This window comes from Pangasianodon hypophthalmus, chromosome 21 (assembly GCF_027358585.1).
Source record: "Pangasianodon hypophthalmus isolate fPanHyp1 chromosome 21, fPanHyp1.pri, whole genome shotgun sequence".
Lineage (NCBI taxonomy): Eukaryota > Metazoa > Chordata > Actinopteri > Siluriformes > Pangasiidae > Pangasianodon > Pangasianodon hypophthalmus.
Genome location: NC_069730.1, coordinates 17,095,749 through 17,114,402, shown reverse-complemented (window position 1 = coordinate 17,114,402; position 18,654 = coordinate 17,095,749). Strand labels below are relative to the sequence as shown.

At 37.7% G+C, this 18,654-nt stretch overlaps 1 protein-coding gene and 1 non-coding gene across 13 annotated transcripts; both read left to right on the top strand.

Annotated features, from left to right (window-relative positions):
* Positions 1-1,737: 1,737 nt before the first annotated feature.
* trnal-uaa (transfer RNA leucine (anticodon UAA)) lies at positions 1,738-1,820 on the top strand. The gene has a single exon. It is a non-coding gene; the product is annotated as a tRNA-Leu (tRNA).
* A 1,754-nt stretch (positions 1,821-3,574) lies between these two features.
* On the top strand, positions 3,575-17,941 carry eef1da (eukaryotic translation elongation factor 1 delta a (guanine nucleotide exchange protein)). Of its 12 annotated transcripts, none has more exons than XM_053227411.1 (10): positions 3,632-3,731; positions 5,533-5,585; positions 7,636-8,117; positions 10,324-10,441; positions 10,791-10,862; positions 15,276-15,363; positions 15,960-16,060; positions 16,357-16,551; positions 17,491-17,685; positions 17,809-17,941. In XM_053227411.1, exons 3-10 carry the CDS (start codon positions 7,636-7,638, stop codon positions 17,845-17,847), a joined length of 1,290 nt encoding a protein of 429 aa, XP_053083386.1. In that variant the 5' UTR covers positions 3,632-3,731; positions 5,533-5,585; the 3' UTR covers positions 17,848-17,941. The 12 variants fall into 12 exon arrangements, with proteins under 12 accessions (XP_053083389.1, XP_026802154.1, XP_053083386.1 ...); XM_026946346.3 differs by having other exon boundaries at positions 10,321-10,441; XM_053227412.1 differs by lacking the exon at positions 10,791-10,862 and adding an exon at positions 13,822-13,887 and having other exon boundaries at positions 3,633-3,731.
* Positions 17,942-18,654: the final 713 nt, after the last annotated feature.

The window sequence follows — 18,654 nt, the reverse complement described above, 5'->3', positions numbered from 1 at the left end:
ATAGTTTCTGTACGGATGTAACAGAAGATTCAAACACTGACTGTCCGACAATTTCAGCTAGCTGGTTTCTCCATTTCTGTGACTTTTTGCATGCAAAAAAATATATATAATAAATAAAAACTGGCAGGTTAAAGTTCCTGGATGAAATTTGATGTTGGCTTGACATCCTACAAAACACTCTACAAGAGTTAAAAGATATTACGGTGTTTTGTTGTCACTGATTTGAAAATGCTAAAGAGTTAAACAGTTAAGTGTGTAAAGGTTAAAAGAATTAAAGCTTATAATGGTTAAAGGTGAAACTCTTTAAAAATTTGTTTAAAGGTCAAGCATAAAGCATAAGTACACTATTTTCATATAGGATCTATAATTCTGCCAGATTTGGTGGTTCTATGTTAAAAACTGTGACATGTGAAATGGACAAGAAGAAGAAGAAGAAGAAGAAGAAGAAGAAAATTAAGAAAAACAGTATGTAAAGCCAACAGAATAATAAATCATTTCACTTTTTTTTTTTTTCCCTACTATTCATACATCCTTAACATTTATACATATTTTGCTTAGTTTAATACACAATCACTGAGGTGCCTTTTGTAAACTGGGCTGAAGTACGCAGGTCTGGGATAAATATCTGGTTTGAATATTTGACCTGATTGTTTAGCTGAATCTTGCTCTTGTTCAAGTGTGGACGTCGTTCAGCTTTTAATTCGTTTGTTCATCTTCAGTAAGCACTGGAGTGTATCCCGGGAACACTGGGCATGAGATGGGAATACATCCTGGATGGGACGCCTGTCAATCTCAGGGCACCATTCACACACTCATTCACACACTTGTTCACACACTTGTTCACACATGCATTCACACTTATGGGCAGTTAGCCAATCCACTTACCAGGATGTTTATGGGAGGTGGGAGGAAACCGAAGAACCCGGAGAAACCCCATTTTATCTGTGACAAATAAACGCTTGCTGAATTATCAACCTGAATTTTGAAGTGGAGTGCTAATGAGTCAGTCAATCCAACAATCCAGTCTGTGTCAAGCTCTGTCCCCCGGCCAAGAATTATCCTTTTATCCTTTTATCCTTTAGCGTGCATGTGCTAGCTTACAGTATGTAGCAGGAGTTGTTTTTGATCCAAATTGAGCATCAGTCCATGGGCAGTGGATGGAGCATTAACACCACTTGGCCATACTGGTGCTTTTCCAGTCTTGGCACCATTTTCTGACTGGTAATTACATCTTATTAGAACAGACGGAAGCTTGTGATTGCAGTAATTTTGAGATGACAAGACTGTGGTGTGATCACAGCTTGATGAAGCACACAATTGCCTGGGAATAAAAAAAAAAACAAAACAAAAGAAACTAAAGAAATGAAATATAATTATTTCATATAAATATAAGTATTTCAAATACACATAGACATTACAAATACAAAGTGTCTCAGGAATCAATTGCTAATCAGTTAGCAATCATTATATGCCACCTTACAACAGGACTAGCATTAGTTATATTAGGATGATAAACTACTGGTTTAAGTTAACACTAGTTGTGCTCTGATTGTGGGGCTGTGTTTTGTCTTTCTCAAAGTGTTTAGTATTTATTCATTGTGATGCTTCAAGATAATAACAATACCATACTGTGTACATACTGTGAAATTTGATGAATAGATTAACGTCTTTGCCTCAGATGTGAGACAGATTATTACAGAGATTATCCCATTGTTACAGGCAAGCTCAGCAACATGCACCAGGATGGCCGAGTGGTTAAGGCGTTGGACTTAAGATCCAATGGACGAATGTCCTCGTGGGTTCAAACCCCACTCCTGGTAAGGGCAAAGCTTTAGCTGAGGTGTACTTAAACATTTGCAGAATGTTCTTAATTGAAACTTACGGGAATGTCATGGCAAGAATAAAGCACATTCATATTAAGGTGCTTTCCTTAATGGACGCAAGCCAAGAACATCCTGATGTACTGTACAGTGCTTTTATAGAAAAAGGCCAACATACCTCAAGAGATAGGATTTGTTCTGCTGATGGTTGTTCACCTAGTCTGAAAAAAAATAAGTGAGTCATGTTTTTTAATTCAGTGGAGAGAGAAACTTCCAAGCAGAAGTACACCAGGATGGCTGAGTAGATAAGGTGTTAGACTAAAGTGTCAATAGACAAACGTCCTCATGAGTTCGAACCCCACTCCTGGTATGAGCTACACTTTAGCTGGGACCAAGCTAGTGTCCCATACAAGGATGTCATTGCTGAGAAAGATCTAGTGGTTCCTAATTAGTTTCATGTGGCTTTTCAAAGGGTTGTTTTGCTCCTCATGGTTCTTCAGGTTTACCTTTATTTAATTCCCGTGATAATCATCTGCGCAAGACAGAAGGCCCCATTACGTTCCGTTGGTATTTAATAGTAAACAAAAAAATTCCTACAGAAAACCAGTAATTAATGTTTGGATGGACATGATCAGAGAATGATAGGAGACAATAATATGAGACTAAAACTTCTTCTTTTGTCGAGCTAACCTGGAAACCCTTCTTGGCAGTTTAAAAGGATAAACTTATTTAAGGTTGAATTAACATTACACAAGAACTGCAATGTCAGTTCCTGGAATTGTTTGGAATTAGAAAATGAAAATCTAATAATGAAAACTGTCCACTTCCACAACATTTTAAAAAGCTTCTCAGGGTTTTATAAGCACATGCAGTGGGGTCCAAAAGTCTGAGAGCACTAGTGAAAATGCTTTCTATTTCAGAGTTTTTTAGTGTACACTCAAGCTGGCATGGACTCCACAAGTTGGTGCAAAAGGTTAAGCTTATGATCCATTTTAGATCAAATGCATCGGAGTGTTGTCTGAGCACATGCTTCAGTAGAAGACGTTAGGCATGAGGAAAATCTGACCTTTTATACAGAGCTGTTAACATGGTCAATATTACACATTTGACATTATATTTAATAGGGACCTAGAAATAGTGCAGAATCTTGACTTATAAAAATTCATGATATTGAACATGTACTTTCTTTGTTTTAAATATGTCAGAATTCTAAAACCTTTGTTTATTTCGCATTTTATGGAAAAAATGGAAAAACTCCTCACAGATTTTCAGTGTGATTGGTCTCAAACTTGCACATGTTTCAGTACAGTGGAAGGCAGGGAGTGATAAATTTGTTATCTCTTATTAAATTATGAATTTTTTATTAATTTATTTACATTCCATTTTATAAACATTATATATATATATATATATATATATATATATATATATATATATATATATAATGTTTCTAAAAATAATGTAAATAAATTAATAAAAAATCAATAATTTAATAAGAGATACATTTGGATTTTACCTATTGCATGATCTATATAGTTTAATATTTTTCTATTTTTTGTCACTCTCCTCCCTTCAAAGTATGCAATGTTGCACTGTACAAAGTTTCTGGAACATACCACTTTCTCTTTGTGGGGGTGAACACTGTCTTTCTGAACTTTCGTATTCGGCAAAAAGTGTCGCTCTCCTTTGCTCATTACCCCATAGAAAAAGAGGTGTAAACAAAGAAAACACATACAATTTGTTTAAATAATATATACTATGTAATATTAGAACATTATAAGTTAGTACATTTGTAGTTTCCCCTCTTTCGTGAATAAGTTCAGCAGGCCGTAGAGAGCAAGCCCTTTTCTGAACAAACTGTTCTGCGCGAGACGCTCACTCAGACCTCTGCCTTACACGGAAGCTTTAAAAGTAAGTGAAATAAACTTTTTTATGGTCATGGGTATATGGCGGTGTTTTTGAAAAGCTAAAATGTAGTTTATAACGTGCTCCTGGAGATGTGGAAGTATTTTGGTGTTGGTTTTATCGCCACGTGGCTGAGACTGAAATGGCTTGAAGCTGTCAGGAAGTCTATCTATAGCAGCATACACACAAGCTGAGCTGAGCACATAACCTCAACCCTGACACTAACCTACTTCTTTACACTTCTTTACACTCAGTTACACTTCTTTACACTTAATTAACGCTCTTCTTAACAACATATGGTGTTAACAAAACGCGTAATTAAGCCTAGACCATATATTCTGCATATATTTTCCTCTATTTTACTGGCACAGGGCTCAGTAATGACAGTTTAAAGGAGTAGTCTCTAAAAAAATAAAAATCCAGTGATTGATTTTTGATAGCTAACCATTAACCAAACCTAATCTTTTTCTGTAAATACATGTTCACCCAAGCTGAGATGAGCTGTTACTACACAAAAAGATCTGGTGCAACACACAAATAAGTCAAGGCCCAATATGAAGCGATGGCATTATTCTGTTTAGTTCATGCAGACTTGGATCCAAACTTAAAACTCTTCAGAACATTCAGACTTGGCCTCAAATTTACAAAGACTTTATGGAAACGCTGAAAAACCTTTCATTTATTTTGTACCACTGAGTCGCGCTGCTAGGTTCTTGATTCGGATTGGTTAGAAGGTGTTGATTAATTTTCCACAGCAGCAGCTTGGACAATAGCACAGATGCAAATCGTAAATTAATATTAATGCACTCATTAATGCACAAGTTACTTTTTTTTTTTTTTTATAGTAACAGCTTACACAGGGACTTTTATAGTGGACGTTCCACATAATCGAAGAATAATAATAAATGGATTACAAATTGTGCAGTTAATTAACAGAAAAACAGTTGCTATGATATTTTCTGTAAGGAGATGTTTATATTATATTTATGGAAGGAGTCTCCAGTGTCAGGTCTTTAAGACTTTCCTGTGGTGGAACAATTAAGGAGAGAACCAGACATTGCGTTTTCCAGTTTCTCTGTAACAAGTTGTGGTTTTTATTTATTTATTTATTGATTGATTGATTGATTGATTGATTGTGTTATTAATTTGAAGAGAGAGAAGGAGAGGCTGGTGAGGGAATGACTTTTTATCATGATAAAAAGAATAACACTCTTCACAGATGTTCCACAACATTAAATGTAACTGTAAACGGATAAAAAGTATGAACTTCCTCTTTAATAAATGAGAATTTGTAATCGTTGACAAATTCCTGCGATACATGAGGAATACTTCAGGACATGCTGTTATTGGAAAATAATCAACTTCAGGTAACTTTTGCGTCACGTTTAAACCTATTGAAGTATCAGACATTCTGAATTTAGGTGAAATAAATTTACCTCTTTATTCCTAAGATATCTCTAGCAATATATAATTATAATATTTGGTATATAATAAATAATAAATATTTAATAAATGTTATACAATATATTATATAATAAAGAAATAATACATAATAGATAAATATGTAATTATAATTATAATTTTTTTTTTTTTGGTTGTTGCCCAGGATAATCATGTGAGGTCATGGTTTCTTTCAGTGCATTTACAATACTTTGGAAGGAAAAAAAAACAAAACAAAACATAAGCAACATGAGAAATTTGTGTCATTCAATGAATGTTTGCATTTCATGAAACATGAAGTCAGGGTGCTTAAACTTTTGCACTTATGCTTCTCCTCTTTTAATGGTTACAATGCTCGTTATTAAAGAGACCCTGAAAAAGCCGGGCTTGACTTTTTTACTCCTCTGAGCACACCAGAAGGTGAGTGTCTGAATGCGTGTGGTTTGGTGGCATGTGGATTTGATCACGATGGACAATCAAGGAGATTTAGACCGTGATATAGACCGTAATATAGACCGTGAGCAGATCCTTAACAGACTGTTGATGTGCATTATATGGATTGCTACTTGAATGTATGCGATATTATTTCCCTTCTTACATTGATTTAATGTAAAGCATTGTCTTTATTTATAGTTTTTCTCTGGGGCATGTTTAATATATCTTCATCAGCAGTATTGGTAGCTGTTATGTATAACTTGAGCATGGTACCCTTGTGTATTTAAAAAAAAAAAAAAAGCTTGTTTCCATTCAATACGCATGTTGAGACTGTTGGATGAATATTTTTGCATTTTGTATTAAATTGTGCTTGCATTGTAATATGTTACAACTGGGCAATATTTGCAAAGCATCATTGTGCTACTTAGTGTACGTACTGTTTATGCTAGAGTTCTCATAGTTGAAGTAAAAGGAAACCCAACGTGATTAAAAGACTGAAATGTATTTTCTTTTTTCATGTAAAACCTTTCTGTTGCCTTTTTGCACTTTTGCACAATTTACACTATTCCAAAATCATCCAACTAACAAAAATCCAATAGTCGCATGATGAGCTCGTGAGGCCTGTGTCAGTATTAAACGTTCATGAGACAGCTTTATACTACCTTTCAAATGAGACAGACTTCATCTTAGGAGCATAAATGTTGCATGATGTATATCACAATACAGCCTATATGGCCAAAAGTTTGTGCACATTTGACTATAACACTCATATGTATTCCCTAAGCTCCACTCTTCTGGGAAGGCTTTCTAGATTTCGGAGCGTGGCTGTGGGGATTTGTATTCGTTCACCCACAAGAGCATTAGTGAGATCAGGCACTGATGTCAGGCGAGAAGGCCTGGAGTTCAGCTGGCTTTCCAGTTCATCCCAGAGGTGTTCAGTGGGGTTGAGGTCAGGGCTCTGTATGGGACACTCGAGTTCTTCCACTCCAACCTTCACACACCATGTCTTCATGGAGCTTGCTTTGTGCACAGGGGCATTGTCATGCTGGAACAGGTTTGGGCCTCTTAAATTTCCCAGAGAAGGGAAATTGTAAAGCTACAGTATACAAAGAAATTCTATAAAATTGTCTGCTTCCAACCTTGGGGAATATCCACATATGGGTGTGATGGTCAGGGTGTTTTGGCCATATAGTGTATAGATGGTTATTGCAGGGGTGGACAAATCAGTAGCTACAGGTACAAATGTTTTCAGAATCATGAATATTCAGGTGTAGTCAGACATGTAAACGATACAAAGACAGTACAACACAGTTCATGGCTGAAATTTTTGCCATCAACTTGCTTTCGCATCAAATTTTTTTTTTTTTTTTTTTTTTTTACAGTGCAAGCAAAGTGTTCTATGTCAAAAACTTTGTTGGAAGAGGATAATGATCATATACGTGTTCTTAGCCCTTAGTGTACATTAAAGTGTTTAACTAGCTAAGTAGCTAGTTATAAAGCTAGTGCTTTATTTCATCACATTAGCTTTAGCTTTAGCCTAGTCAGTTAGGTTTCTGGGAAGCCAAGCATGAGACTATACAGCACATCAGAGCTTTTACTTGGCCAGTGAGCTAGCTAATGAGTTTCTGATTTGCCGACTCCTGTATCAGCACATAGCGGAGTATTGCCCTTCCAGAGACTGTCTGCAGTGTGGCTAGCTGTTGAACTTCTGCAACTTTCTCATAAGGATGCAGTGCTCCAATTTTTCCATCTGTTATACGATACTGATAAAAAAGTTCTGAGTAACAGCTTACACCAGATACTGATCTGATACTAACATGCTTATAGTAACTGAGTCTACTCTTAACAGGCTTTGCTTGTGGCATGAAACATGGCAGTGTTTGAATTGGAAAGTCCAAGGCAGTGTTTTGGGCCAATAGTAGTCTCATTATCTACAGTATCGTTTTGGTGCATCTCTACTTTCTGATTGGCTTTGAACTTAACATTTAAAACAAGTCAGCTCCTTCCTTTTGCCTCTGCTCTAACACATGATGAGATGGACAATCAGAGGGGTTCTCAGTCCCGCCCCACGGAAGTAGGTGGGCACAGGCAGGGCTCAGCGAACACCAGTACTCATCACAACCCCCATGGAGGCGGGAGAAGAAGAGCTCAGCGCTCATCCCACTCGGAAAGTCATGCCTCAGAAGACCATTTCTTCTTCCCCGAGGCTTTCGGGCCTGTGCATGGCTCTAGAGGCGAGATCGTGTGGTTCAACAGCAACATGTACAAGCAAGCCGAGGACTACTTTCAGAACTCGTCAAGCTTGGGGACGAGTCCGAGAGAGCAGGTCGTCCACCGCTCCCTGGTGTTCAGAGCTAAACGGAAACCGACTCAGCCCAGTGGAGAGGAGGGCAAACGTATCCGTTCTCGGTCCTACAGCGCTCAGAAAAACCAGCGCTCATTCTCCGAGCCGCAGAGGGGACGCAGGAAGAGGGGTTACTCAGAGACGGAGCATCCCACTCAGAGAAAACGGGACAAGTATGCCATCATAGGCCAAGCCCTCGATTGTCTGCTTGTGTGTTATTAGTTGCATCGTCATTATGGTTTACGGTGACAAACCATTGAAAAAGATATCAAAGCTTCTTCCTGGTTTGTGTGGTTTCTATCTGCTGCATGGAAACAAAAAAGCAAAAAGCCATCCAATAGATAACAAAGAAGGTTCTGGGCCTGCACTGTTGAGTACAGGCCTGGTCAGCAAAAAACAATGAATGGATTTTACTGAGGTTTTACAAGCGTTCCCATGTCCATAGATCTAACAGCAGATAATTATTTTTTAGAACCCTGAAATTCCATTCTACAGGTATTTGAGGTAAAGTGTGATATTTGAAAGATTTAAATAAATGGAAAAGAAGAAGAGGGTTTCTCCGGGGTTCTTTGGGTAGTTAAGCTTTGTTGTTCAGCTTTAAAGAGGTTCTACTTGGAACCTTTTTCTGGAAGAAAACCTTGTAGAACCTGTGATGATTTCCCCAGACAGCATCATCGCCAGACTTCTTTAGAGTTGTCCCAATTAGGGCTGGGTGATATGGCCAGAAATATCACATCACAACACATCATCACACTGACATTTTACATCATTTCACTGACGTTTTACTAACAAATCGCCAACAAGGGCTACTATTGGTTCAGAGATTTTTGTCCAGAAATGAAAGTACTTTACAAAGAAATGGAGGGGTCAGTTAGTTTTTCCATTGAGTAACAAAGTAACCACTGGTGCCTGATGGTACTGATGATTCTTAGTAAAGCATATTGTGATGTTATTATATCATGATATTGATAGATTGTCATATTGTCCAGCCCTAGGCTCAGTGTTAGTGATGTCTCAATCCTACTTTTCACTTTTTTCTATACCAGATGTATTCAAACTTTTGCCCATGAAGCTCAATTCCCAGTTTTTGCAGATCATGACTTTCATCACTTTCACCCAGCTCAGGCAGCCAAAATAAACAAACAGCATTTTTAATGATCTTTATTTTTAATTATCTGTAGCATTAGCATTATTTCTACAGTGTTAGAGTTACCGCTTTGTTGTAAGTCTATTTAATAAATTTTCAGGCAAATTTTTAGTCTTGTTTAGTCTTGTTAAAACAGGAGACTTTCTTTCAAGCACTGAAAACCAAAACATTCCTGGTGTGAAAAGGGGGCGGGGCTTCCAGAGTATTTGGATGTATTTTGCAGTACTCCACTGTTAAAATTTGGGGCTCCTACCCAAAATGCGTAAAGGTTGGCAGGTCTGATGCGATCATTTTCAATATTTATTTTTTGGTATTTTCCATCTAACTCATCACCAGTGCCCCCTGCAGTTATTAGTTTGAATACCTCTGTTCTATACAATACAAATATCAGACATCTGGGTACTGACATATACAAGATACTGATCTGATTCAGTCACCTAGCAACTCATTAACATCACGGTGGCCTGCTTTAACACAATTTGTCTCGTTTGTGGCTATAGATGTGGATTTGTGACTAATCTTTTCCACAGCTTGACAGAAAATTGCCAAATGGATGGAGGTCTTATTTATTATCTTTTAATTTATATTTTAATATAACTTTTAATATATTGTGGTCGGAGTCTTTGGTTAATAGGTGTAATGCAGTGGCATACTCTACTAGTAATGCATATTGAGCATATATAGGTGTACTTGTAATAGACTCGTAAACATTATTTCATTGTATGCAATGGTATACATCACCAAAAAGCACAGAAAGGAAGCTCCACCCTCCACCATAATCCCCCCAGCCCCCAAAAACACACACACTCACACTCACACGGCATGTGCTTCAAGTGAATTGAAAATATAGCCTAGACTACACAGTAATTTAACATTTTAGCTCCATTTCTAAAAGGATTCAGGTTTTGTTGAGACTTCAGTGTAAAATGTATTTGATGAAGCAAAACATAAATGTTAATTTGTGCATTTGGTTGTCCTGATCAGTTTCGCTCTGACTTGTGGGCCGTCAAGTATCTTTAGTGCTCACGTGACTGGTTAAGTAAAGTAATGACAGCATAAAATTCGTCGGTGGGTCAGATTATAAAAATATCAATCCGCTCGGATACAGATTCAGCATTTCAAGTCATAGTGTGTCGTAGTGCAAGTTCAAGACTTGTTTATTTGGTTTCTGTCGTTATTTTTAACCTAGTTACCATGCTCACTATGTTTTCTGTCCTCTGTTATCGCAGCAGCATCATGAGCGGACTCCAGTGCCTGGCCCAGGAGAAGATCTGGTTCGACAAATCCAAATATGACGAGGCAGAGCGACGCTTCTACGAGGGAATAAACGGCATACCTTCGGCTCCTCAGGTACCTTATTATACAAAACTGAACAGCGGAAATTAGTCCAGCTTTTCTCTGTGGTCTCGTCCTCATTGATATTAATCAGAACAGACCCTTATGTAAATCCTGCCCGATAAGGACTTTATGAATTCTGAGATCTCATAATAAGCAATATTACGAGTATCAGACTGTTTGTTCAGCTGTTATGTCTGTCTGTGGCTAAAGAAGGAAGTGTGGTGTCTTCTTTCAAAGCTCTTTAATCCCCTAACACATTGCATGGCTGCTTTGTACTGACTTTACCTGCTTGCCCTTTCTCCTGTCTGCCCCTCGCTTGCTTCTTTGACTCGGCTTTCTCTACCCGGCTGTACGCTTTCAGGAGACAGACGCTAATGGCTTCCTGCAGGACATGGTTAAAGCCCGCCAGGCTATCCAGCAGTCCCTAGCCGGAGTGAGTACTGCCCCCCCTTACCATTCAGATTCAGATATCTGTTATTTTGAGTTCTGCTCATACCAAGTCTGAAATCCTACTTAGGCATGTTCTGATAATGAAATACCAAACACACCACAATATTCCATTAGTATACACCAAAAAGCCATAACATTAAAACCTGGTCAACCGGTGACAGGGTCATAGGTGCCCAAGGCTCATTGATGCTTGTGGGGAGCAAAGGCTAGCCCGTCTGGTCAAATCCCACAGAAGAGCTACTGGAGCACAAATTGCTGAGCTTCCTGTGTATGGGGCTGTGTAGCTGCAGTCCAGTCAGAGTGCCCATGCTGAGTCCTGTCCACCACCGAAAGCACCTTCAATGGGCACGTGAGCATCAGAACTGGATCATGGAGCAATGCAAGACGGTGGCCTGGTCTGATAAATCACTTTTTTAAAAAAAAAAAAAAATCATGTGGATGGCCGGGTGTGTCTCCGTGATGGCAACAGGATGCACTATGGGAAGAAGGCAAGCTGGCGGACACAGTGTGACGCTCTGGGCAATGTTCTTCTGGGAAATCTTGGGTCCTGGCATTCATGTGGATGTTACTTTGACACGTACCACTTACCTAAACATTGTTGCAGACCAAATACACCCCTTCATGGCAAAGGTATTCCCTAATGGCAGTGGTCTCTTTCAGCAGGATTATGCTCCCTGCCACACTGCAAAAATTGTTCAGGAATGGTTTGAGGAACATGACAAAGAGTTCAGCGTGTTGGCTTGGCCTCCAAATTCCCCAGATCCCAATCCGATCAAGCATCTTGTGCTTGGGATGTGCTGATCGAACAAGTCCAATCCACGGAGGCTCCACTTCACAACTTACAGGTCTTAACGGATCTGCTGCTGATGTCTTGGTGCCAGATGCCACAGCACACCTTCAGAGGTCTTGTGCAGTCCAGGCCTCGACCGGTCAGAGCACAAGGGGGGCCTACACAGTATTAGGCAGGTGGTTTAATGTTATGGCTGATCGCTGTATAGATTCAAATTAAATAGTTGGTTGAGTTCTTCTGGATTGTTGGCTCACACTAGCACATGCTTAGTTTTTAATCTCATATAAAATAATTACATAAAACCTATCAAATAATAGCGTATAAATTAAAGATAGTCTTTCAGTTATGTGTTTATCATTCATTTACTAATTAGCTAATTATCTTCCATAAACCTGAATCAGCAAAGCTTTAAGTCCTTACTGTTTGTGTTCTCATTCCCGGCTGTCTGCTGGCTTCTAAGTTTTGGCACCTGTCACCAGGCTGAGCTAGTTTGTCTTTGCTCAGTCTGTAGCTTCACTTCCTCACTTTGCTTATCTCGGTTTTTAAATGTCCACTTTTCTTTAAACATATCTTCCTTATTTTCTATGAAAATGTTTTACCTTCTCACAGATGTTGTGCAGTGTAAATGCCATCAGCTAATCCAGCAGCTACATGGACTACACTGATGTTAATGTTATGTCCAGTACTTCATGTGTGTTGGTGGTGACAGTTTTTTTTGCCTTGCAGCATGCCTGATATCTGTGTGTTTTTTTTTGTGTGTTCTTTAGTGGTAATTTTCTGTGTGCAGATGAACAAACATTTACACATTCCTTCTGTACAAATTATGATGTTATACAGTTTCAAATTTATTGCCACATATTGAGGTTCCAAAATGCAACACTAAAGCCTGATCTGTAGTCGAAGGCTAGAACTATTAACATGTTATATTGTGTAGTCCTAGTAAACATGTACTGATAACATTTATTTAAAAAATAGGCCAGTGAAAGCTGTTTGAATAAATAAATAACCTGTGTGTCTTCTGTTCAATCCATATCCATCTCAAAATCCAAAAACCGAAAATGAAAAATTTAGCATTCTCTGAATTTACCAATATATCACCTTGACTATGAATTTAAAAAATGTTTTGTATTTTAGTGGACAATCTAGACTCTGTAAAAGGATGTTTTAGAATATTAGCCAAAATACTAAATTTTAGATTCATATTTTATTTATCAGTCTTGACATGTTTTCAATGAAAACAGAAAATGACTTGTTTTCCGATTTTGCATATTTATTAAAAAACAGCAAGCTGACATAACGCAATTATGCTAAACACCTAGGTCATATCAAAGTACACATCAACACAAAAATTCCATGTATCTCCTGCTGCAGGACAAAAAGTCCACAGAGTGGAGTGGGACCTGATCCAGCTCTTTCTACCCGGATGGAGTCGAGCAAAAAAGTCCAGGGGGTTTAGTGTGTTTCAGGCGGGTTAATTGTGTTTAATGTGTTGTACAGTGTTGTACAGTGTTGTATGGGTTAGAGGTTAGGAGGTGTTGGATCAGATCCAGCTCCACCCCCTGGTCTTTTGATTCTGCAGTGAGGACTGTCTCAAAAATTCAGCTTATTTTCTTGTCATCTTCCTTTAAAATGACCCTCCTGGCACCTTTGAAAAGGATATACATAGCAAAGCTTACATTCAGAAATGCAAGGAAACCAAAACACAAATTTCTTGCACTTCTGCCACGGACCACCTGAACTTCTGGGTCATAACAGAAGAACCATCAAAATATAAATGTTGAATTCAGTATTTATATATTAATATACATTATATATAACATCATATTCAGAGTCTAGATTGTCCACTAAAATTTTCATAGCCACGGTAAAAGTTGTCTTTTGTTGTTTGATTTTGGAAAAAGGAATAAAAGAAAATGAATATTGATTGAATGGAAGATGTACAGATTATAAATATAGTCTTCTTTGTTTGTGTAGTTTTATAGGTGAAATACTTTTTTTCTCTCTCTCTCTCTCTCTCCCTCTCTCTCTCTCTCTCTCTCTCTCTTCCTGTACTGTTGAGAGCACACTATGTTAACCTCATGTGTATGTTTTTTTTTGTTTGTTTTTTTTCCTCTCTTGTTGTGTTTCCTGCCCCGGGGTTTTGTGTGGGCAGGTGAAGGCAGCGCTGCAGTCGGGTAAAGCACACTCCCGTTCCCAAAAGCCTCGCGAGCGCAAGTCTGTAAGTGCCACGGCACTGCGGGCCTTGCATGGGACAGACGCAGGAGCAGAATACACACTCTTCCTGCTTCACTGTGTGTGTGTGTGTGTGTGTGTGTGTGTGTGTGATGTGCATGTGTGCTGCTAACTGAATAAGGCTACACATGCATGCTGCGTTTAGAGGCTTAGCTTTTCAGACTCAGCGGAAGTACACTGTTAAACGTCAAGGACGTTTGTTACTCAACACTAAGCTTTAGGTTTGTGTTTGGATTTTACTGCACACGTTTCTCAATACCAAGGAGACAAAGATCAGACTTGTGTTCCTAGACAGTGTTCTTGCTGTTGTAAAAATGAATTTTTATGAATAATTATGAATATTATAAATAATTAATTACAATATGATGCTGTTTTCTTCACCAAGAGATGTTTATTTAGTGTTTTTGGAAGGAGTCTCCAGTTTCAGTGCTTTATAATAGTCAGAGGTAAAGCAGTAATTGTAAAATTTCCGACACAGGATAGTTTTCAGGACAGGAGTTTTTTTTTTTTTATATTGTTAACTTCAAGAGAGGGGAAAAAAGAGTTTATAGCTGCTATAACATTAGAATAGGAACTAACTTGTTTCATGAACGTTCCAGAATGTAACTATAAATGGATAAACATAAATGACATTCTTTAATGAATGCGCAATTTTTATTGTTGGCAAACTGCTGTGGTTTAAGAGAATTAAATCAGTAAAATAAACCGGATGCACTGTTGTTGGAAAGTATCACACCACACATTCATCTTTGATTATTTTCCTATAACAGACATCCTGATGTGTTTTATTCCTCACATAAAATCTGTATCTGCGTACCGAAAGATCCCACTTCGCCATTGTTCTGTTATCTAATCTGCATTCTGTATTTACTGTGAAGGAATCTCATTCCTCCTGTGCAGTAAGTAAATAATAGTGATCCAGGCAGAGTGTATGGAAATGAGCCAGCTGTCGATGTTATTCTACACCCTCTACTTTTCTTTCACTGCTCTGCCAAGGAAGGCGTCAACTCCAACCTCAGCCGATTATTCCGAACGTTATGTGCCCGCCTCCGTTTCTCACACTTCCCATCGGTATTTCTGTGACATGATGTTCAGGTCATTTGGAGTTGAACAAATGGAAATTGGAAAAACAAGTACATAAAAGCGAACTGAAAGTAAACCACACACATTGAGAAGCACGCTCAGAGGTTTTGACACTGCTTTGTGCTCCACTTGGAATGCTGTTTTAATTTGCCCACTTGCATGGTGTGTATTCCAGTGCACAGACTCAGAGCTTGGCATTAATGCAGTGTGTCAGGAAAATGTTTGCACTCTTGTTTTGTTCCTTCTGGCAGTTAGAGCCTCTAATCGTCTCTGTTTTGTTCTTGCCTGTAGAGTCAGAATGCCAGCAAATCAGAAGATCAGAGCGAGCTGGTCTCACGAGTAAAGAGCCTGGAGCTGGACAACAAGAACCTCCACAAAGGTGGGTGTGTGCGTGCGTGTGTGTGTGTGTGTTTTATATCTTGGTGAGCACCAAATGTCTCCACAAGAATTGGAAAGTCTGACAGTGACACACGATGCACGAAAATGTGTATTTTTACAAAAGCTGCAGCTTTATTTAAAACAAAAACAACAAAAAAAAAAGTTTCCTTTTGTTTACTGAGGATGAGGTTAGGGTTAAATTTAATTATGCCAGTCGAAGGTCCTCACAAGTATAGTAAGACAAAAAAGCATTCATGTGTGCTGAAACTGTATCTGCACTCACTGCCTACAAAAGAAACCTATCTGCTTGGAAACGTTTCTGAAAGGGAAACGTTCTTGTAGGGTTCTTTTTAGCACCTCAAACGGTTTCCTCAGAGCAATAAAACAGACGAATCCATTAGTGTGAAAAAATATTCCCAATAAATTTCTTTAGCAGCTCGGATGAATCACGGCATTCACATTAACATTATGACTTTGTTTATACCAAAGCACTGATGGCATATTACACACATCTCACAAGCCTATAATACACAGCTCTGTATTGTTTAGTGAACACTTTACCTAAGTATTGTGCTGTGTGTGCTATGTTTTGGTCAGTGGTGGATGACCTGAGGGCCATGCTGTCCAAACTAGAGAGCAGATTATCTGTGCTGGAGAAGACTCCGAGTCAGGCTCCCAAAGCAGCGGCCGCTTCACAGGTGAGGAAAAACGGCACGTACGCTCACGATGCATGCACGTGGTCCACATCCTGCAGTGTGTTAGTAATATGTACTGAAACTACAGCAGGTCTAGAAAGGAGTGTTAGGGAAAAGGAACCATTGCAGTAAAGCTGCTGAACTTACTGATTCTGTTACCGTTTCTGGTTTTATATCCACTTTTCTCCTCTGCTTTCTGTATGCATTGTAATCAGATCTCATTTCTCTCACAGAGGTCTAGCGCTATCCAGTCACGATCAACAGAATCATTCACACTGAATTATCTTCTCCAACTTTAGGCTGCTCCAGCTCCGAAACCCAAAGTGGTGGTAAAAGAAGAAGAAGAGGACGACGACATCGACCTGTTTGGCAGTGACGAGGAAGACGAAGAGGCCGAGCGCATTAAAGCACAGAGGGTGCAGGAGTACGCCGCGAAGAAGGCTAAAAAACCCGCCCTCATCGCCAAGTCCTCCATCATACTCGACGTCAAACCTGTACGCACTCAGATTGTTACTGCTTTAGGGAACAAATGAAGGCATTATTTTAATTTAAGAATTATTTATTACCGTTAAAGTAATTCAGTATGATTAATTATAAATTTATTAATAGTTGTATGTATTATATATATATATATATATATATATATATATATATATATATATATAATATAAACAAATAGATAATACATTCATTTTAATAATAATACTATTAAACAAGTATTAAAATAATATTAATGCATTTTTTTTGAGTGACAATTCTTACATAATGGCCAGGAAGAAATGAAAATAGGGATGAAGAAAGAAATGGATAAAAACATAAAACTATTTATTACAATAATTTAATAAATAATAAAATTTATTTTAATAACAATAAATTAACAACCTATTAACATAATATTTATGCGTTTATTTGTATGAGAAGAGAGGACGAAAAAAACAAGGGATTTGATAAAACTAATATATATATATATATATATATATATATATATATATATATATATATATATATATATATATATATATATATATATATATATATATATATATATTAGTTTTATCAAATCCCTTGTTTAACAATAATAATAATACTTGTTTAATAGTATTATTAAAATGAATTTATCTATTTGTTTATTTTATATTGAATCCCTTTTTTTAGTTTCTTCCTCCTTTCATTGCTCTCAGACATAATAAATGCATCATTTAATATTTGTTTATATATTTGTATTAAAATTTATTTTATTTGTTAATGTAATAAATAACAGTAATTTTAATATGTATTAAAATAATGCATTTATTTGTTTATTTTGTATTAGTCATGCAAATAAATGCATTATTATTGCTTTAATAATTATTTATTGTTATTAAAATTTATTTGTATTATTTATTAAAATATTTTACATTCTCTCTCTCTCTCTCTCTCTCTCTCTCTCTCAGTGGGATGACGAGACAGACATGGCCAAGCTGGAGGAGTGTGTGCGTTCAGTGCAGATGGACGGTTTGCTCTGGGGTGCCTCCAAACTGGTGCCCGTCGGTTACGGCATCAAGAAGCTGCAGATCAACTGCGTGGTCGAGGACGACAAAGTCGGAGTCGACATACTCGAGGAGGAAATCACCAAATTCGAAGACTATGTGAGTGCTGAGTTTATCCCAAAACATTACCGTAACACAGCACATAGCACAAGAGACAGATGAGAATCATTTTGTTCAATCAACCATTAATTAATTCGGTGTCTTTTTCCATTTTGCGTGCAGGTCCAGAGTGTTGATGTTGCTGCTTTCAACAAGATCTGAGCGTTTGCTCGACAATCAACTCATCACCTCATTTCAAAGGGCTGCCTGCTGCTTTTCTGTTGCACAGTTACCAATAAACAGTTACAAAGCCTTACAGACTGAGCCAGAGTGTTGCATATTTTTATTAATGTCACATATTGTGACAGATGTGTGTACATGAAGGTTTTCAGTCATGCAGGTTATCTGAACTTGTCTTTTGGTAATAGTAAGTCATAGTAGTTTGAGTTATAGTATTTTGAGGATATTTTGCTGTCAGATATAATGGAATGATGTGAATTTCACAAGATTTTGAATCAGTGAAGCTCATCGAATGAGCAGCAGAGGTGCCAGCATTTACAGTTCAGCTGTAGCATTTATGATTTTTGACCCCTTGCTACGACAATACGTGAAAGGTGCATTTACAGTTACCTTCATATTGCATGACTGTTTATTCAATTCAGTTTTATCTTGTAATACTTTTAATGGACATACCATACTTTTCAACGGTGGATATTGTCACAAAGCAGCTTTACAGAAATACATAAATTCAGGATATGCATTTTTTAATTTATGAATTTAAGCCAGAGGCAACGGTGGCAAAGGAAAAACTCCCTGAGACAATATGAGGAAGACACCTTGACAGCAACCAGATTGAAAAGGGAACCCGTCCTCATCCGGGTGACACCGGATAGTGTGATTATAAATAATTCCCTAACTGTATGCTATATGGTCAAAAAGTGAAGTTGTGTAACCACAAAAGTTCATTATAGTTTACACATGAAGTCTATTTGGTCGATCTAGGTGACCTCTAAACTGTGAATGCATGAG